The sequence below is a fragment of the Pleurodeles waltl genome, chromosome 11 (assembly GCF_031143425.1).
Source record: "Pleurodeles waltl isolate 20211129_DDA chromosome 11, aPleWal1.hap1.20221129, whole genome shotgun sequence".
Classification (NCBI taxonomy): domain Eukaryota; kingdom Metazoa; phylum Chordata; class Amphibia; order Caudata; family Salamandridae; genus Pleurodeles; species Pleurodeles waltl.
The window spans coordinates 953,785,416-953,807,458 of record NC_090450.1 but is presented as its reverse complement, the minus strand read 5'-3'; the positions used below and the strand labels follow the sequence as shown (position 1 = coordinate 953,807,458).

General features: G+C 46.3%; 1 protein-coding gene across 1 annotated transcript in view; it reads left to right on the top strand.

The window, feature by feature from the left end:
- LOC138266409 (solute carrier family 2, facilitated glucose transporter member 11-like) overlaps window positions 1-22,043 on the top strand; it is a 364,472-nt gene that overhangs the window by 310,394 nt on the left and 32,035 nt on the right. Inside the window, exons 9-11 of the mRNA XM_069215178.1 lie at window positions 8,989-9,090; window positions 13,937-14,012; window positions 16,436-16,563. Of these exons, the coding sequence (XP_069071279.1) occupies window positions 8,989-9,090; window positions 13,937-14,012; window positions 16,436-16,563 (306 nt within the window). The remainder of the gene's footprint in view (window positions 1-8,988; window positions 9,091-13,936; window positions 14,013-16,435; window positions 16,564-22,043) is intronic.

The window sequence follows — 22,043 nt, the reverse complement described above, 5'->3', positions numbered from 1 at the left end:
CTGCAGAAGTCATAGCGTAAACTCACACAGTTCTTCGTATCTGCCTCGCGAAGAAGGCAAAGTAGCCTCAAAAACACCACACTCTGCAAGAAGCACAGGTGCCCTCGTAAAGTTCGCTATCACTGGAACTCATCTCCAAACAGTCCCCCCATCAGACCGTAGGAGACGCCTGCAAAGGGAAGAAATGGCTGGGAAATCTAAGTCAACAAAGCATCAGGAGCGAACTGCGCCCGGTTCAGCGCACACTGATCAACAACAAAATATTACATTGCAAACACTCGAAAGCACACTCCAATCGCATTCTACGCAATTCGAGAAAATACTACAGGCAATCATGGACACCAAATCTTCACTAGAATTTAAAATAGACGCGGTAACGCAAGACTTAAATCTACTTAGAGTGGACCACCGAAAATTGTCAGAAAGGGTGAAAATAACGGAGGATACCCTAGGAGCGACATGCCCAACGGTATCAGACAACCAGAAACAGATTCAGCGATTGGACGCAGAGGTGAAGATCCTGTGGAGACGACTTGAAGAGGCAGAGAGCAGATCCAGGCGTAACAATATTCGCCTAGTGGGGATCCCGGAATTCCCCCCGGAACAAAACCCGGAACTAACAACAGAGCATTGGCTAATCAAGGAGGTACTGAATGGCTCCCCCTCTAAGTTATTCTCGGTAGAACGAGCGAATAGAATCCCGGGAAGAGTACCACTCCCGGGTCAGCCTCCTAGATCACTAATAGTGAGACTCCTGAACTACAGGGATCGTGACCTGTTACTACAATGCTTTCGCAACAAAGGCCCATTTCAATACGAGGGCGCAGCGATCCACGCATACCCGGACTTCACTCAAGAAGTACCGACCAAGCGGAACTCTTTCGTGAAAATCAAACAACGACTCCGGGAACACAATATTAAGTATGCCCTCCTTTTCCCAGCTAAACTGATGGTGAGCTTAGAGGATCGTACGCATATGTTCGCTTCTCCAGAAGATGCCTGGACCTGGATGCACGCCAAAGGCATAGCGCAGTCAACCGAGGGTGCACCTGGAGAGGAGGAGTGGGCTACCACCACATCAAGGAAACGCAGCAAGAGACGCCCTAGAGGCCAGCCCACAGAGAAACAGGCAGCAGAAGGAAGAGCAAAGATACTGAAAGAAACCCCGATACTCATGCAGAATCCCTTTGAGACACTCAGGACGGCCCCTCCATCTGGATCAGACTCGGAATCGACCAACTCAATCTCAACAATCACGGAAGGGCTTAGGGGCCCAGAGCTCACTCAAAGAACTGCCGACGAACTATGAACTGGGTACTGCTATAACAGCGAGACTGTCAGACTCCGGACAGGGCATCAAGAGACTGGGATCCAGAAGCGGCTGCAACAGGAACCATGCCACAAGTCGTACTGGCTCCAAAGAGTATCTTTTGAACTGTTAATACTGTATCACTGTGATCTTTGTACAATATATAGCAACAGGGGGGACGGGGGACAAATATACGGGTAGACCCACCAGGGGTGCCCACATCAATACACAAGCACATTCACAGACTAGGTCTGAGAAAGGACGTGTGCTCCATATAGGTGGCACACCTGACCCGAATGAAGGCCCCCCCACGAGTATCCGAACGGATACCGACCCCACCAAGCAGCAAAGAGTGGGGCTCTTGTTCTTACTTTTTCTTTTTCTTATACATGTGTGGTAGTAGTCGGTTTGAGGGAATAGTAAATAGGGAGGGTGGGATAGTGGGAGTTAAAGGGATTAGAAGAGGTCAACATCACCAACAAGGTACACTAACGCGCAAGCCAGCCTTAAATATAGGCCCAATAAAATGCGCAGTCAACCGGAAGGAAATTGGTTCCCAGAGGGAGCACATAAGTATGATACTACATAAGGAAACATGGCTCAACACACCAACGCATATGCACAACAGTACGAGATAGTCACGTGGAATGTGAGGGGAATGTCCACACCGAGTAGGAGAGCGCAAGTGTATGCACGTCTCAAACGCCTAAAGGCCCACATAGCTATCCTACAAGAAACACACTTAATGGAAGCTGAGATACAAGAGATCCAGACGAAATGGGGCGGACAGGTCACGGGCACAACATACTCATCGTTCGCCAGGGGGGTGTTGATATGGATAGCAAAAGGCGTTCCATTCGCCCGAACTTCACACAAATTAGACGCAGGGGGCAGGTATGCAATAATGGAAGGACAACTAGATGGGAAGCAAATATCGCTCATAGGGATATATGCTCCCAACAATGCGCAATTAAGATTTCTGGAGTCACTCACCCCGGCATTATTAGATAACCCTGCAGCACCAGCCATATGGGGTGGCGACTTTAACAGTCTGCCCAACGCAGAGCTGGACAGATCAACCCCTCCTAAAAAAGCAACATCAGGTAGAGGCGCCAAGAATCCACTACAGAAATGGGCGGACGACCTGAGAATCTATGACCTATGGCGAATGCACCACCCCAGACATAGAGAATACTCATTTTACTCTGTGCCCCATAAGGTGCACACAAGAATAGATATAATCTGGGGCTCAACTGATATATGCGCGTTGACAAGCGGGTCAGAATATTTAGCCATGACACTATCGGACCACTCCCCGCTCAAAATAACCCTGGGATGGGGTGGATCTCGCCCGGTAATCTCTACATGGAGGTTGCAACCAGAAGCGCTCCAGGACCAGGCATATGCAGAGGGGCTAGGAAAAACACTAAAGCAATACTGGGAAATAAACTCGGAATCCGCTAACACAAGGGCAACAGAATGGGAGGCACATAAGGTGGTGGTTAGAGGGTTCTGCATGGCATCCTCCTGGGGGGTTAGGCGCACCCTACACACAGAGATTAGCAAATTGGAGAAGGAACTGAGAGCACTTGAAATAGCAATAGCCGGGGAAGAGGCACCCTACACCGCATTAAAAGAAGCACGCACAAAATACAAAGAAGCAGACTCCCGCCTCCGCAAGCATGATTATAAGTACCACCTGATGCGTCAACAGTCGGAGGGAGATAGGTCTGGCAGACTGCTGGCTTGGCTTCTAAAGGGAGTTCAGCATCAGACTCCAATAGGGGCCATAAAATTAGACAATAACGCATTGGCTTCTACACAGACAGATATAAATGGGGCGTTCAGGAAATACTACACGAACCTATACACTAAATGAACGATCTGCACACCTGGACAGCTCGTAACCTTCCTGGCTGGCTCTCAACTAACACAATTATCACAGGTAGATACTGAAAAACTAGAGGCCCCACTAAGTATAGAGGTATTAGAAGTTGCATTAACACAAATGCCAAGGAATAAGGCACCAGGAATGGATGGCCTGCCACTGGAATACTACGCGAAATACTCGAACCACTTAAAGCCTCACCTGCTAAAAGTATATGAAGAGGCCTGGAGTCACAGGGTACTGCCCCCAACACAAAGAGAAGCCATGATAGCGGTCCTGCCCAAGCAGGGACGGGACCCTACAGACGTCAAATCATATAGACCACTATCACTTTTAAACACTGACTGTAAAATCCTGGGCAAAATATTGGCCAACAGGCTGGCCCCTGTCATTCACACACTGATACATGAAGATCAAAACGGCTTTATTCCCAAACGTAATACATTCCTAAACATCCGTAGATTAATGGGAGTGATGGGAAGTACCCCCCCGGGCGCATATGATGAAATGGTACTATCATTGGACATCGAAAAGGCCTTTGACACCTTGGGATGGGACTATTAATTTGACACTATGCGGAACATGGGAATTGGCCCAAAATATATACAATGGATACAGACACTGTACTCCAGGCCACAAGCACGGGTTAGAACAGGCAGAGCGGTATCCGATAGTTTCCCGATCGCAAGAGGCACTAGACAAGGATGCCCCTTGTCCCCCTATTATTTGCTATCGCTATGGAGCTTCTGGCCACCCGTCTGCGATCGATGGAGGAGGAATGGGGCATATTTAGGAACGGGTCGAAGCACATAATATCTCTGTACGCAGATGATGCCTTAATATATCTACGCAGAGGAAGTGAGACAATCCCTTCAGTAATAACACTCCTGTCTGAGTTCGGCACAATGTCTGGACTAGTAGTAAACTGGGAAAAATCGTGCGTGTTTCCCCTGATCGCACGGACACTGTCAAATAGGGCAACAGTCTTGACCGGGCACTTGAGATGGTGCTTCGACTCCTTTAAATATTTGGGGGTTCAAATATACCACAAATCAGAGGACCTTAGAGATGGAAACCTGGGGAGAGCACTTGCCTCCATCAAGGGATCTCTACGCTTCTGGGGCAAACTACCATTGTCACCACTGGGCAGAGTCGCAATAGCAAACATGCTGATACTCCCTCGACTCCTGTACTACTTCTCTGCGTTGCCAATCCTGATCCCCAAGAGCTTCTTCCACGAACTGAACAGCGCACTGCTGCAACTTATTTGGTCGGGAGGCAGGGCGCGTGTCGCACTCACCACACTACAGCGCCCAGGGTCTGAGGGTGGCATGGGAGCCCCAAACTTTGAGCGCTATTACGCGGCTGCTCAGCTCCAGTGGATACTAAGCTGGATACACAGGCCCACACTAGCGGAATCGACTTGGGCACTGGTGAACCTAAGTGATACGCCACTGATTGCCTGGATGGCAGCCGGAGCACCGAGGGGAGTGGCCGACAAACCACAGATGCTGGTGGCGCACGCATGCTGGAAGAGATATATCCAAGGCGGCCGTTGCGCACTCCCCTACTCCCCCCTTTTACAGTTGGGGGCGCTCCCTGGCTGTGCAGGGAGAGATAGGAGAAGGTCGTTGGTGGTGTGGGCAGAGGCAGGAATAGAGAAGATAGGCGATTGCTTCGAAGAAGGGAAATTAATGAACTTTGAAGAGATACGTGACCTCACACTAGTAAACCCGGGTCAATTCATGACATACCATGCCATATGCCACACTATAAAGAAGACGTGGGGGACAGGGGACCAAGAGCCTGTGACCTCCCCAGCACTACACCATATGTTACAATATGACAGCCAGCTGCAGATAGCGTCGAATTTATACAAAGCATTAAATAAGTACTCGGTACCCTCCTTAGAAAAGGCACTAACTAAATGGAATGAAGTGCTCCCACTCCCGATCACACGGGAGGAATGGCCTCGTGCCCTACTACATACCAGGGGAGTCTCGAGAAACCCTAGGTTCCGATATACGCAATTTAACTACCTACACCAAACGTACCTTTCACCAGCCAAGATTAAACAAATGTTTCCCAGCCTGGACCCAGCCTGCCCAAGGTGCCGAGCCCCGATGGCACATTTCTACCACATGGTATGGGACTGCTCCCAGGTGCGTGTGAAATGGTCCGCATTAGTGGAGAAAGTATCGGAATTGACGGGTCTGGCACTTACAGTAGATCCTAAATCCTGTCTGCTAGGTCTGAGACAAAGAGATAAAAACACAAACACTTACATAAGTTTACAGACCTAGCTTATGCAATGTACAAAAGGCTGATAGCAATGAACTGGAAGTCGCCCACTGCCCCGGACCTGACGTCCTGGCACGAAACGATACTGAGATGGGCCAACGCAGAACTGATGGTACTGAGGAACACAAAAGTGGGGCCCCACCAGCAGACGGGCATGGAGGTGTGGGAGACCTTAATAGACAGGCTAGACACCAAAAGTGACGAGAAACCGCCTTGAACTAATGCATACGATAATTATCAGGCAGCAGTTAGCCTGATGGGCCTGCTCCCCCACCCAGCACGGGGCTCAGCGGACTCGAACCACCGTGCAGAATGGCGCCCCCCGCAACCGACTGGTCCGCCGGGGGTGCTCCATAACGATCACTCACAGAGGAGTTAATGTTCCATACAGAAAGGCAAGCCACACACCCTAGACCCCACACGCACACTCCATCCGTCCCGGATCTTCCCTAATGCAGCACATAAACACCAGTCTCGTCTCATAAATGTATATACCTAACGCAGTGATAAAGTGTGCATAACAACTTCTAGGCAAGCGACTGCTTTAGAAACCATTCTTGTACTCCTTATTGAATGACCGATAGTGACCCCAGTTAAGTTGTTGAAGTTAAAGCGTTAAACTGTGTATTAACAGCGTAATTGATTCAATATATCTGTACAATGTATCTGGCAAACGCTGGGAACAGAACTAAAGTGAAAAATGTAATAAAAAATATATATTTTTTTTTAAAACTCTTGCATAATGTCCCTTGGCTCCACATTTCCTGCATTTACAACTCCGAGCTGGGCACTCTGGGTTGTTGGCCAGATGTCTAACATTTCCCCATCTATAGCATCTACTTCTTGTACTTCCTGTGGTGTTTTTCTTTAGTGAGACTTCCTGGACTTGACTTTCTTCCTCCATTTTAGGTTCCCTGCACTCTTGATTGGAACTAACCTTGACTTCCTTTACTTTGTCTACTATGGTAGTATTCTTTATTAGTTTCATACACTCTGCTGTGTGCTCAATACCCTTAGCTACCTCGATCACTTCTTTTAAGGAGGGGTTTAGTATTAATAGTTTCTCCTATACTTTGATATTGTTGGTGCATCTTACTAATTGGTCTCTGATTAAAGAGTCCTCCAGGCTCCCAAAATCACACGTTGTTGCAAGACCTTTCAAGCTAGCAACATAAGTTGAGACCCTCTCATCTCTACCTTGTGTTCTACGGAAAAATGTATGTCTTTCAGTACCACATTTACTCTTAACCCAAAATGACTTTCTAATTTCTTTAGGGTTTTTTCATATTCATCTAGCTCTTCCCCCTCCTCCTCCTCCTCTTCCTCGGGCTCTTATAAGTTGTCATACACTTTCCATCCTTGTATTCCTAAATTATGTAGTAACATATGCTATTTTCTCAGTGGTGAGAATTTCTCCCCACCAATTGCTATTCAATATGATTCAAACAATTTTATCCAGTCCTTCCAGAGTAGGCTTGGTTCTCCTACTTCATTTAGGAATGGAGGGGGTTGTGACATGCTAGCAGCAGCCATGTTGACTAAGAGTCTGTGACGTCAACCGTAAGGATATTTTAATACAGTTACTCTGATACTTTAGTACATCCCAGAGAACAAACGAAAGGAAATAAAATATGTTTCTCAATTTGTCTTAGTTTGTACTTAACTTGCTATACTCCACTATGAATTAAGGATTCTTGAAATTATTCACATGTGTGAATATTTAGGCTAACTTGCATCCCGTGTATTTGTTAATTCGATACATACATATGCAAGTCTGCACTATAGTATGGTAGTTTTTTCTTGAAAAAACAAATATAAATATATTTATATATTTTTTCTTTTAACGTATTTCTACACAGTAAAGACTGAACTTTGATTTTTCCACAACCTGGATTAAATGTCATAGAACAGGCCTGCATGCATCTTTGGATTCCCAAGCTTACTCTTGATACGCACAAGTGGTCGCTTAGTACAATGAACATTAATTCTTCCCCAAAGGCATTCCCCAGTAACAAGGAATCCCTGCTTTAACCTTAGTCACTTGTACTGTGAGGATTTGAGCGCTCGTGCCAAAAAACAAAAAAATAACGAATCAACAAAGAAATTGATGAGCCGAGAGCACGCGTCAAGGACACTCAAAGTTCACGTTTCAGCGGTGACAAGACACGCCTTGGGGCCGTTTAAATACGCCTCCTTTCCACTCTGCCTTTTTGGGAACACATCTCTTCCAGCCTGCAACTCCGCCCAGGAGCATCTGCCGTCACCGCCCACACGTCGCTTCTTACTGCCGCTCCGCGGATGATCGGCTTCGAGTCAGCACCTCAGCAACGCACCTCCTACCTGGAGAAGCGGCGTCATCCGTCTCTCCTGTGCCGCACTCACTCCCACTAGGGTCTACACCGGTTGAAAGCCTGAGGAGCGCTCCACAGCTCTGCCAATCGACGGCAGTGCTGAGCCACCGAGCGCTGCTCCCAGAAGCGCCACGCGAGGCACGACCTCCAACACCTCACCTCTCGACCTGCACTGGCTCAGCTCTCCCGATCGGCACCAGTACCGTGCCACTGCGCGTTGCTCCTGGGGCGTCAAATGAGGATGCCTTCACCACCTCGTTCTCAGTTCACAGCATCTGGATACTTGGAGGTTGGAAAATTGTCACTGCCAAAAAAAAAAAATTGTCACTGGAACCTGGGGTGAGGAGTTCAACTGCCCCCTGCGCAGTATCTTCAGCAAAATCCCATCCTCGTCGCCAAATTTGGTCTGTAGTAATCACGCTGGCCAAGAGTAAATTCAAGCTGTTTATTCATGAACACATCTGAGTGTCGAGCTCTCTCAACATTCCAAAGCAAACTTCCAGTTAGTCCATTGGCATCACATTCCAAGGTAAGCCAGGAGTGTACCAGTGGTTATTTATTCACATTAGGTTCAATACTCTTAATGACGTCTAATACATATTTAGCAATATGAGCTTAAATAGAATATTTACAAAAATTGTGAATGACAGTTTATCTTCTATGGCCTTCTGTTTTGCTTATCATGTGCTTATAACAGAAAGCATGCTCTATGTTCAGCAGCGATGCCAGGTGCCCTAATGCAAGAGAGAAATGGGCCTTCTACTGAGGGGCGTAGCTACCATTGGAGCAGCAGGTTCAGTGGCACCAGGGCCTAGAACTCTGGTAATTGTTGTATTTTACTGTCCCCAACAGCAGTTAAAGTAGTTATTTTCCTTGCTTGCATCAGTGCACATCGCAGCTTTGCTACGCTACTGCTTCTGTGTCTTGCTTGCTGCCATAAACAACGTGGTGCAGAGAGTCTCCCTCATACTAATGGGTCCCAGTGCCACTGCACTATTGGCAGCTGCTGCTATGTCTACTTTCTTAGTCCTTAACTTATGCTTGAGACCTCTCTGCCTCAAACACTGGAATGAACAGTGGGGAAATGATCTGAGAATGAACTTGTTTCAAGATGCATGTTTTTCTGTTTTGCCTCTCAGAGCCTCTTCATCGACAAGTGTGGCAGAAAAATGCTGCTGCTGTCTTCCTTAGGGGCGATGGGCACCTCTCTAGCTCTACTCACTGTGACCCTATCTATGCAGGTGAGTGTGCTCTGACCCTCAATCTTTTAAAAAAGGTACTTTTTAACAATGCACCTCCATCTTACATGTGGCTCTAGAAGAGGGGTGGCCAATGTAAGTGCAGGAAGCCAGATTTTCAGGCTAACCTTTAACTATGCAAATGTGTTCCCTTTAGATTAATTGTATACAACATATACATATCTTTGGTGGGTATCCTGAAAATCTGGGGTAGATTCAACCCTCCTATTTTTTATTTCACTTGACAATGTCCCTAAAACATATTCTTAGGTAATAATCTAAATGTGAAAATGTTGAGTTTTTCTTTCATCAGATGCCATAGGTGAAGAAAATTGCAGTTTCTGACATGATCCACATTTTCAAAACATTTCAAGAAACATCTCAAAGCAGTTATGTTTGAGTGAGTTCTAGACCATGGGTGCTTTTCATAGTTGTACCTTTCATCTGCTGCTCTGGAGGATACATGTGCATAGTTAGTGCATGAGTGAGCTTCCAGTCTGGCATGCCTTGCATAATTCCACTGATCAGTTGGGGGCATATTTACAAGCCCCTAGCACCACCTAAGCGCTGCAATAGCACAATTTTTTTGATGCTAAGGTGGCGCTAATGTGGCCTTTTCCCTGCACCAGATTTACAAAGTAGCTCAATACAAGCAGGCATAATGTATGCAAGGGGGGGCGTTCCCCCATTAGGAGGCCCTGAAAAATGGTGCAGTAAAATTTACTAGATTTCCCTGCGCTATTTTTCCTGTCACTTTTAATGCCTGCCCAAGGCAGGCGTTAAAGTGATGCTCCCATTGTTTCCAATGGGACGCCCCACGCATTGCTGGACTAGAGCCATCATTTCTGGCGCTAGTCGACCAATGCGCCACAATAATGTCAAAGATTTTGACATTAGTGTGTTAACGTGTGCCATGGTGCATCGCAGTTTAAATACATGGTGATGTCAGTGGCGTAGTGGAGTGCAAGAAAAATTGTGCATCATAGCTGATGCATCACTTTCTTGTAAATATCCCCCTAAGGGGCATATTTATACTCTGTTTGCACCAAATTAGGGTCATATTTATGGAGTGAAAGTAATTTCTTAGATGTGGAAACATACCTTGCCTTAATGAGATGTAAGGTAGGCGTTCTCGTGCAAACAAAATTACTCTATGGCCTTAGCTCCATATTTATACGCCCGTGCAAAAATGGGGCACAGGAGGGAGGGAGGAGGGGTCAAAAAATGGTGCAAAGCTTGCTTTGCCCCATTTTTTATGCCTGGGTCAGGGCAGGCGTTAGGGGACCTGTGGGCCTATATTCATGGTGGAACACCATGGAATAAGCTTACAGGTGCCCTCCCCAGGCCCCAGGACACCCCCACCCACACCAGAGGGACAGCAGAGGATGGGAGACCCCATCCCAGATAAGTACAGGTAAGTATTTTTTTTTAAGGTGTCACTGGTGGCCCTGAAATGGGCCCCCATACATGGCAGAGGGTGCAATGGCCATGACCCTGCATGACCCTGGTCCCCTGTGCTGGCCATTGGGATGGTGGGCATGACTCCTGTCTTTTCTAAGACAGGAGTCATGTGGTATGGATGGTTTTGCATCAGAAAATGACTCTAGGCAGGTTTGGACCCAGCCAAATGCAAATCATTCTTGAGCCTGTTCCCCATGCAAACAGTCCAGCCTGAACTGGTAGGCCAGGTCTTCCCTGGACGGGGAACAAGCATTCTGAGACCAGTTTCTGAGAGCAAAAGAACAATGGATTTAACCCAGATCTGTGACTGGGGGTGAGTGTTTGAAAAGTTTCAGCACACTGTCCATCATACTTTTGTGTCTCTGAAGTCGCCCTAAGTGATCAGGCTGTGCCCAGACGTGGGTCCTTTGCTCACTTTGCCACCAGATTCAAGCTAGCCTGACTAATGAGAAATGATACCCCAAAACTGGTCCCAGGATGCTTGTTTCTGGTTCAGGGAGGACTGTTCCCCTGGAGAGCAGGGTCAAGACTGATTTGCATGTCGTTGGGTCCAAACTGGGGGGCATGGTGAGTAAAAGAATGATAGATTTAATCCAGATCTGTGACAGAGTATAAGTGTTTTAAAGGTTTCAGCTCTCTGTTCATCCTCCTTTTGTGTTGCTGATCTCTGGGGGAAGCATGGACCCACTGTGCCAAAAGACTGGGGTTGAATACAACCAAAGCATTGCTACAAGATGGTGAAAGCTGCCCTAAAGAGACTTAAGGGGAATAACAGCCTTATTCACTGAAAACATCATAGTAGCCTGAAACAGTGGCAAAGAACCATGCACCTCTGATGGTCAAACAGAAAGCAGCCAAAAAAAAGTTCAACACAAGCTAGGACCCATACATGCCCTAGTCGTAGGCACCTCCAGCAAGCTCCATTCATTGTAGAGATAGCCTGGACTCTGTATAATTCCCACATGCTTAGATTAATTTGGATCTAATTTTTATGTCTTCTTCATCCCTGGCATGGGAAACCGTTCAGCTTCCCTACCCCAAACCCTGCACACCCAACCCTCTGTTTACCTACCCTTACCTTTTCCAAATCCAACAACCAGTGTATTTTGCTCCCTGGGGACAGTAAGGTCGAAAGTGTAAATACAATTTAAATTTGAGTGTGTGGGATGTTTTGCAGGAGCCACCTTGTTCACCAATGGTCTGAGTGTGATCTAGGCCTTGGCTACTTTGTAGGGTCACCCTATAATGAGTGTGTGATAGGGGTCCAGTCCCGAGTTGCTTTGCAGCAGGTTTTCTCCAACCAGAGGATCAGAGCTCCTAGTAGCTCCCAGACACCTTCAGAGAAGTTCACCTTGAGTTCATTTTTGAATAAGCAAAACACAAGGTCACATTTTTCTTTTAAAGTAAAGGGAAGGCTGTGTTTGCTTTACATTATTATCATCAGGCTGCAGGGCCTGATAATGAGCAGGGCTAAGTCAAATGTATGGGCCAGAATTGGGCACAGAGATGAAGACCTGAAAGACAGAAGTATTTAATTTTTAAATAAAAGTCCTTTTTGATTCAATATTAGAATGTGAGAACATAATGATCTTTCTGAATGCTTCTCAATGCGAGAAAATTTAAATGAAAAGTTACCTTAATGATTAACTCTTCATTTAACTGTTCTCCCATTTCAGAGTGTCGCATTTACATGCACTGGGCCTTTTGCTGCTCCCAGAGGCCAGTAGACACTGTGCAATATTTAGAACTGAAATATTTCTGTTATAAATATGGCACGATGTCTACAGACCACTGGGGGCAAGATGCCTGGTGTTTGTAAATTTGACACTTTGAAATGGGACAACATTTTAAATGATGAGTATTATAGAATCCATATAACAAAGTTAACTCTTCAGTTTAATTTTCTCAACACAGTGCCATATTTATAGGTGAAAAATACAACCATTATTTTGAGTGGGAGAAATTTAAAGTGCTAAAAATGTTCCATATTCTGAACGTTTTTGCAGAACATTTTCATGCACTTTAAATTTCTCTTATTTATCAAAATAATTGTATGTTTGTGTACATGTAATGGTACCACATATGATGAAAGGTATGTCCTGTGCCACAAGTACATAGAACACAGTCTCTCAGTCACCTGTCCACATATATCCCATTCAGAGGCACACATGTTCATATATTCCCCAAAGACAATCCTCTCACTGACACACATGGCAACTCTGCCATAGTGCCCCTAGTCAAAGCATTTTACTCAAACCATAGTATCCTGCTCTATGGGTATTAGGCTTAACGTCAATTAAGCTGGGTGTAGGGGAATCTGGTAATAATGAGCGAGTAGCTTAGCCTTCAGTAGCTCACAATGATTTTCACTGATCAAAAGTAGCTCTCACTACTCGAAAGGTTGGAGACCCCTGCTTTGCAGGATCTCCCTCTTCAGTGATTATGTGAGTGGGATTCAGGCTTGTGGTGCTTTGTAGGAGCATCATGTATAGTGATTGTATGATTAGAGACCAGGCCTCAATTGCTTTGCAGGCTCTCTGGTATAGCGACTGTTTGATTTTGGTCCTGGCCTGGCATTCGTTGCAGGATCTCCCATATAGTCAGTGTATGATTGGGTCCAGGTCTTGGATGTTTTGCAGGATTTCCCAGTACAATATTTGTTTGAGTGGGTTAAAAGCCTTCATTGATTTGCAGGATCACCATGCATAGTAATTGTTTGACTGGGATTCTGAACATACTTGCTTTGATGGATGTCCTGTACAGTGAGTGTTTGATTCAGGTTGTGGCCTGGGGTTCTTTGTAGGATCTCCCATACAGTGAGTGTTTGATTTCAGGTCAAGGCCGCAGGTGATTTCAGGATTTCCCTGTATAGTAATTGTTAGAATTAATCTATTCCTCAGTTACTGTGCAGAATCTCTACACTTAGGACTACAATGTTTCTTGAACTCTAGTGGGGCCAGTAAAAGAGATTACCAACCCCATTGGATTTATTAGATCCACAGAAACAACACCTTCCCATTTTGTTTCCTCTTGAGATTTTGGATGGCAGCATCTTAAATCTCCAAGCAAATGTAGACTTACTAGGGAACTCAGCCCTGTTTGCTTATTTTCCAATAATTTCTTATTTGTAAGGGGAACCACAGGGTCCCACTTGTAATCCGGTATACCCTGTGGGGTCACTGATTCATCTGGTACTGCTAACTCTTGGCAAGTGGAGTCCTATGGGTTTCACAACAGAGGCATCATAATAGGGCCAATAGGGTTTGAGTAAGCTTTCTGGCTTGGGGTAATGCGATGGGTTTCTGTGTAAATGCTGATGTTTCAGTTGTACAGGCTGTTTTATATATTAGCTGGTTAATTTTGTCAAACATTGCTTTTTCCTTTTCAGAACTTATACGTATGGGTTCCCACCTGCAGCATTGTTCTAATCTTCTGCTTCATCCTATTCTTTGGAATTGGACCCTGTGAGTACATTACTATCACCAATAGAACACATGTATCCTTTGAGCAAAGGCTTATGGCGAGCAAGCACGTAAAGGGCTGTGCAACAAGAGCCACAATAATCACATTAAACAAAAATGCTAACCCAAAATACATTTTAGCCATTCTTAGAAATGAATATGTTTTTATAAATGGAGATAAAACTAATCCTTATTTTGATGATTCAAAGTGTCAACAAATTGTTATTAAGCAGAGTGAGGAGTGTTAAACACCAAGGCAAGGGGTGGGAAAAAAGTTGGCAAATCCTAATAATCTCTGAACTTCATGTTTTTAACAACATAACATTGCAGTATTTCATTTAACATACAGAGGATAAATAGGAGGGGCACAGCTCACAGGAAAGTGGACAAGAAAACATATGAACTACCATGGAGATCTGAAAGTAAAGTAAAAAAGACCCCCTAAGTTAAGCAGTAGAATGATACAACTCATCTACAGTAATCACAACTATGTGAGGCCAAAATACTCCGAGCAAGACAAACAAAGTAATAGGAAGGAAAGTAATAGATTCAGGAGCAGGGACTGAAGACAACAAAGCCATCCAATCATTAGCAAAGGGCTGACCCAAAGCCCACTCTTCGTTTATTGCAAACAAATGGTCTGGCCAATTGATAGATAAAACAGTTTACAGTCAAGACCTAGCTTAGTAATGGTGTCTGAACGCTTGACTTCATTGTTGCGGCCATCTTGAGACATCTAAAAAAAATGGATGTGATTTGTTCATACACGCGTTGCTTCGCTAGATACTCTATTATTACCTAGTCGTGCTTAGTATTTCCTATAGATAAGGTTATTTACTTTCATTTTAGTGTATTATTAATTACTGATACAAAAACTAACAAGAAGGTTAATGGGATAGCATGCTTCTTTTTGTGTGGCCACCCTCACTGTTTACTGACTGGTATTGCTGTTTTTTAATTCTGTATACAGTGGCACTGCTGTCCACTGCATGTACTCTGACCCCTAAAAACATGGTAAAATTGGCTAATCCCCAATTGACATATTTAACTGGACAGTAAGTCCACAGTTTGTGGTGCAGGAAAATACACAAATAGCAGAGAAAAGTTAAAGGTCACCTGTGGACTGAAGCACATGTTCTGCTGTGATTACAAAGGAAACATGATGTCAGACCTGACTTTAAAGCTGCACACAAATCTGTCAAAATAATCATTTTGAGAGGAAATAACCATACTTTTAAATGGTAAATAAGACATCCCTAAGTAGGACTTTTAGGCCACAAGGTAGGGTGCCTAGTATTTAAATGTGATACCTGCAATAATTTAATGTTGGCATGCACCTACAGTGACTAGCCTCCAAAAGGTATTTTAATTGTGAAGGGCTGTAGCTGTCCTATGAGAAAACCTAAAGTGGTAGTGACTTTTAAAAATGTACACTTTACCTGCCTGAGACTCCAGTGGACTAATTAGCATTAGTCTGCTTGAAAGTGGCCCTGCCGCTGCTTCACCTTATTGAGGTATGAAAACTGCTCCTAGAGTAGAAACTATGACTTGAGCATTTTCACAGGAAGAACTGGGTGTCAGGCACGTGGATGATATCAGCTCACGAAGGGCAGCTGCATAGGATTCAGGAACATCATTAACTTTAAAAGGACCAGGGTGAGGCCTGCCTACTTATAGTAAAGTATAAACAGAAACTTTGGAAAGAGAAGCCTTTTTTCCATTGGTCCCCTGGAACCAGTTTAGTACCAGTCCAGTGGGAGGGGCGGTTGGTCCCAGAATCAGTTTGGTGTAGCTGAGGAGGAGGCAGCAACAGATCATTTCCCTAAAAACACCCCTGGCTGGCACATACACTCTTTTCAAGGGCATAAAGATTTGACCATGTTGGATTTACCTCAGAATAGTGCATTGCTGGATAGTTTGCAGTGTGGCAAACAGGATGTGCTGAAAACGTGGAAGGGCTGCCTATGGGAGCTTTTTTCTCATTGGTTAGGGAGTGTCCTGGAAAGACCCCGCACACACTGGCTAGTGAAACCTACAAAGCTTGGCATCTGACCCACACCTGATCAGAATGCTCTCTAGACCTGAGTTAGAACAGAAGAGGACTGGTCCTGCTGTTTGCGGCCTGTGTAGAGATCTAAAGGACTAGACCTGCTCCCAGCTGTACTCAGGACTAGGAGGTGGACTTCAAGGGTCAACTGGCTGACCTCTTGCATGTGTGCTTTTGTATGTGTGTCATCACTGGGAGCCAGGTCTTTGACTCTATCTTCTAAAATGTTGCACAATTTGGGCTGCTTGATGGATCCAATTTTATACCAGGGAGTTTAACCTACATATCTGTGTGACATTCAAATATAAGCAATAGAAACAAGAAATGTGGTGGGCTTCTGTATCCTCTTGTTCTCACCAGGCCTTTGGTTTCTCTTCAGCCGGAGTTATCATTGTCGTCAGCCTTGAGATCCTCAGCCAGGAGGCTAGAGCCAGCGCCTTCATGATCATTAGCTCCCTGAATTGGACTGGACTCTACATCATTGGGTTAATCTTCCCTTTCATGGTGGTAAGTCATTGGCTGCCATTTCTCAACTTACCTGAACACTCTCAGTTGTACTTGGGGATTGACCGACAGGGATCTAAGGGGCTGGCACACTCATCTTGGGTCACATCACAGCTGTAATGTTTGCACAACGTCTGCAATAAGATCCACAATTGTTTTTTGTCAGGTGATAGATGTACAAATTCATCACAGTGCAAAAACAGCATTCAACACGGTTCAAAGAATCTCTATCCTATTAATGATAATGATGCAGGATTCAGTTTGATCATCCCTATGAAAGACTGCAAATGCAGGTTGGAGGCCTGTGAAAGCCAGCAGACCTCCATCTCTGCATTTGCAGATTTCTACTTTTGTAATGATTCGTTCCCCGTCCCTTCACCTGGGCATTCTGTGAATGGAAATGGCAGCCTCCTGGACCACTGTCTGCTCCCCCAGTGCCAAGAGCCCACATTCACAAAGTGTAAGATTTAATTCAGGGCCAGCTTCCCTTTCATGCTATCAATCAATTGTTTGCAATCGCAATTTTAGACTACTGATATATAGGATTACAATCTGGAAGTAGGAGGGAGAAGGCAGTTTCATGCCCCCCCCCCCCAGTGCATCACAAAGCGCACAATGCAAGTCCAGAACACCTTTCCCACTTACAATGTACCTTTAGTATTAGCCTTGCTGTAGTTGCAAGAAACCTTTGCTTTTGCAAATCACAGGGTATGGGACTGTATACATGTGTTATAACTGACCTGCTGTTGAGCCCATAGTTGGACACCGTGGTGCACGAAGCTATGGGAAAAGGGAGTGACTCTGCTTTGTCTGGCTGCCCCCTCCTGAGGCTTTTCCAATTGTGTTGGTGCAGTCAGACACTACTATTATTTGTCACCGGAGCAATTACTGAACGACCCCCCCAGTGATGCGGTTGCAGTGGAGGGGGAGCTGCTCGTGCTACTACGCCTGTTCCACCAGGCGGCACATGCAAGCGGGCCCCACACAACCCTACTAATTGAAGTCTGACTGGCTCCTGAGGCTGAGATCTGCGCTGGTCCACGTTGTCCCCCTTGGAACACACATTTGCGGTTGCAGGCTGCCTTCATTCAGGGACTGGAGCTAAGCCACTGTCGGAGGCCCTCCATCCGGACAGCCACAAATTGGACGCAGTGCTAGCAGCTGTGGAATGCATAGGCACCTCCTTAGAGCAAGCTCGGACCTCACTGGAGAGTACAATTGATAAGGTGGCTAGCGACCTCACCTTGCTCCATGCAGATCACCGCAACCTAGCAGACAAAACACCCGTGTTGGAGGACCAGCTCCATGACCTGGCACCTAAGACAGATCATCTGGAGTCTTCGCTACAGAAAGAACTGGACCGGATAGAAATACTAGAGCATCGTGTAGAGGATGCTGAAGGGTGTACTAGGAGGAATAACATTCAAGTCATAGGCCTCCTGGAAGGCGCGGAAGGCCTGGATACGATTAACTACTCTGAAACCTGGCTCCAGGAATTGGTCTGGAGGGCTACCTGACACCTTTCTTTTCCGTGGAACGAGCGCACGGGGTTCCTACCAGGGCCCCCTGCCGGGCACTGGTCTGCTTCCTTTTCTGCTTCACCTGCTACACTACGCAGACAGAGATATTATCCTCCGTGCAGTCAGATCGCTCCAAGCAATCCGAGTGGACAACGCCCAGGTCATGCTATTCCCAGACTATACAATTGCCGTACAAAGAGAACGTGCCTCATTCTTGCCACTGAAACGCAAACTACGTGCTCTTAACTTGTCATACTCCCCCCTTTTTCCAGCCAGACTACGAGTAGCAACTGATGGCAAGGCGCACCTCTTTGACACACCAGAAGCAGCCTGGGAATGACTGGAGTCCATGGATTGGATCAGTAGGTGTGACGCAGAAGCAGAGAAGCCATCAATGCGGGGTTTGCAATCCCGCAAACAGAGAAATCGCAGAAAATGAGTGGTCGCCCTGAGAGCGGTGAAGCATGTCCCCGATCTGGAAAATTATACAAGAACGACGTTGTGCACTGCAATCTGCAGCACCCATTAATACCCTTCCAACTGTCTCAGATGCAGAAGCAGAGCTCTCACAATCTAATGGAGAGGATTTTTCCTCCCTCAAAACCTCATCTGAAGTGGGATCCTCCGCCCATCCCACGGTGACGCCACAGACAGCAGATGACTTGCTCTAAACCTATTGTACCGACTCACGACCGACAACCTTTGGTTAGGGAAGGAGCTGCATGGGGAACCTGGGAGGACCCACTCTGTTGCAATCCAAGTCTGCCCTGATGGTGTCTCTGCTGTCTTCCCCGTGGTCCTGCGGATGGCTTGGTGGCGCTGGAACCGGTTTTGGTGTCTCCTATGGCCGGCGAAAGATCCTCGGATGGCACATTGCCCTATGCCTCCTATATATGCTGACATATCCTGCGGCTGCTGACCCCTGCATTTATGCTGGACTAGGGGTCTTGTCCTAGTATCAGTCGAACACATCTCAACTTGCCCATCCCACTCTCCTATTAGCGGAGACCTCTTCCTTACATTGGTTTCGCTAAATATATGAGTTGCTCCGTTTGGGCAGATACCAGTTGTTCTTCTGCTCTAACGGTATTGTATATGTTTGTTATTGTATGGAGTCTGGGATCCTTTTACCCGTTAACCCGCAGGAACCTCGTCGCTGTCTCTAACGGTTGGACTTCTGGACACTATCAACACAATGACCCATCTTGAACCCCTTTGCCATCCTTGCGTGGAATGTGCAAGGCATAAATACACCAGCGTGCAGGTATTCCATATGCTCATATCTTAAGAGACACTCAATTCATATAGCGCTCTTACAGGAAACTCTCCTCGCACAGCCAGAGGTGGCTAGACTGCAGCGGCGATGGCGAGGGCAACTCTATGCGACAGGCTATTCTTCCTATGCCAGAGAAGCCTTTATTTGGGTCAGACCGGGCATCCCCTTTGTGTCAGAAGACCAAATTATTGATGCGCAGGGGTGATATGCCCTGGTATATGGACACATTGCTGGCTGTGCATTGGTGCTGGGTTCCAGATATGATCTGAACACAGATCAGGCCTCATTCCTTCATTTGCTATCTAGCCAGCTTTCTCGTTGGAGTGACCTTCCCTGGTTATTGGGGGTGATTTTAATAGTGTACTGGATCCTTATTTGGACCGATCTTTCCCACTATTACCTACTGTGGTGGCTGCACGCGCATTGGGTAACTGGCTCAGGAACTGGTGATTATTGGACATTTGGCACCAATGTAATGCTAACACCAGAGTCTATTTGTATTTTTCAGTTTCACACCAATTGCATATCCGTCTAGATAGAATTCTGTGCACAACTAACTTATATCCTGCAGTGCTGGGGACCGACTATTTGGGGCGCCCTCACTCAGAACACAATCTGCAACTTCTGCACTGTGCACGGATGGGACATGTCTCCCTCAAACGTTCCTACCTGGAGCCTCCGCCCGGAGTTGTTAGAGGACACAGCATTTAAGGCATCACTAGACAAGGCGATTCCTGAACACTTTGAGCATAGCACTGGCACGGCGTCTTCTGGCTTGGTTGAAAGGGAAGCATTTAAAGCCTTCATCACGGCCACTGTATGGGCACACAGTGGAACTTGCGTAAATCCATCGAGCGCGACCTGACTAGAGTGGAACGAGCTCTGATGCACCACGAACAGTACACTACCCAACACCCCTCAGAGACGACACAATTGTCATTTGCCCGGGCAGAATATGTATCCCTTTTAGAGAGATTACGCTGTTTAAATTATGCAGCCCACTCAGCACGCACACATGCTTCTGCTAATAGATCGGGCAAACTGTTAGCCTGGCTGATTCGACAATACCATGACCGCAATCCTCTCACCGAACTCCACTCAGCAAATGGGAATATACTCCATACCCCCCAAGAAATTCACTCTGAGCTTACCCAACATTACGAGTTGCTTTACTGCTCCACTGCAACAATAGGCCAGACAGAATACAACAAAGTTTTTTTCTTAATCACCTTGCCCTGATTGACAGACGATCAGTGGGGAGAACTGGAGGCACCGCTGACACTTTCTGAGGTACAGGATAGTATCAATGCATTGTCTGCAGGTAAAACTCCAGGCCCAGATGGCCTCCTGTCCGACTTTTACAAATCCTTTTCTGTAACTCTTGTGCCTCACCTTCTCTGTCTCTACGAGGAGGCACTACAGACGGCATCTCTGCCGGCGTCGCAAAGAGGTGCTACTGGTGTCGCTCCCCAAACCTGTCAAGGACCAGTTAGAACTCAGCTCTTGCAGACTACTGGCGATGCTCAATACTGATTATAAAATCCTCGCCAAGGGTTTGGCTACACGGTTGGCGCCCCTGGTCCCACAACTGGTTCATTCAGACCAGAACGGTTTTGTACCTGCACGGGACACTTCCCACAACATCAGACATCTATTTACTCAATGCGGGACTGGCCTCAAGCAGGATGCCTGGTACTTGACTTGGAGAAAGCATTCGAATCTTTAGAATGGCCTTATTTGTTTGAGTCACTGCAACGATTTGGCCTGGGCCCTTATTTCCTACATATGGTGAAACTATTGTACGCTTGACCTCGGTTCAGGGTCAAGGTAGGGAGGATCATATCTGACCCAGTTGAAGTGTGCAGGGGCAGATGACAAGGCTGCCTCCCCTCTCCATTACTGTTTTCCCTAGCGATGGAGCTGCTGGCTGCGGAGCTTTGCAGGAGAGGCCTGGAGCATCCCACTAGGTGACGGCTCACATATCATATCTTTGTATGCAGGCGACCTCCTCTTGTGTTTCAGAGACATTGATAACGTCCCTCCCGAAATCGCGGTCATTCTACAACGATTCGCCACCCTCTCTGGTCTGCGAGTTAACTGGGAAAAGTCATGCCTTTTCCCCTTTGATCCAAAACTGCTGAATCCGGACCTGCGCCTTCCAGGAGTCAGCGTTTCTTGGCAACCCAGGACGTTCCGTTACCTGGGTATACACATATTTCACAGAGAATAAGATCTTGAGGACGGGAACCTCAGAAGGGCAGTATCATCCATTTGTTCCCGAATGACCTTTTGGCAAACATTACCACTCTCAGTGGCAGGAAGGATCGCCCTCCTGAAGATGATAGTGCTTCCTCGCTTATTATACTTTTTCTTCAGCTTGCCATACTATGTCCCAAACAGCTTCTTTAAAGAATTGGAACCCAGAATAAGGGAATTTATCTGGAACAAAGGCCGATGTAGAGTGGTGTTGAAAATACTCTTTTTGCCTTTAACTCAAGGCGGCCTCTCGGCACCAAACCTGGAGCAGTATTATTTGGCCTCGTAACTTCAATGGGTGACGCGTTGGCTGGTGGGTCTTCAGCTATCTGGCACGGCACCTAACTCCATACCCTGGACACTTGCGCAAATCGTGCACCTCTTCCACCCACTCACGACTGCGAAATCACCTGCAGAACTCTTGTTAAAAG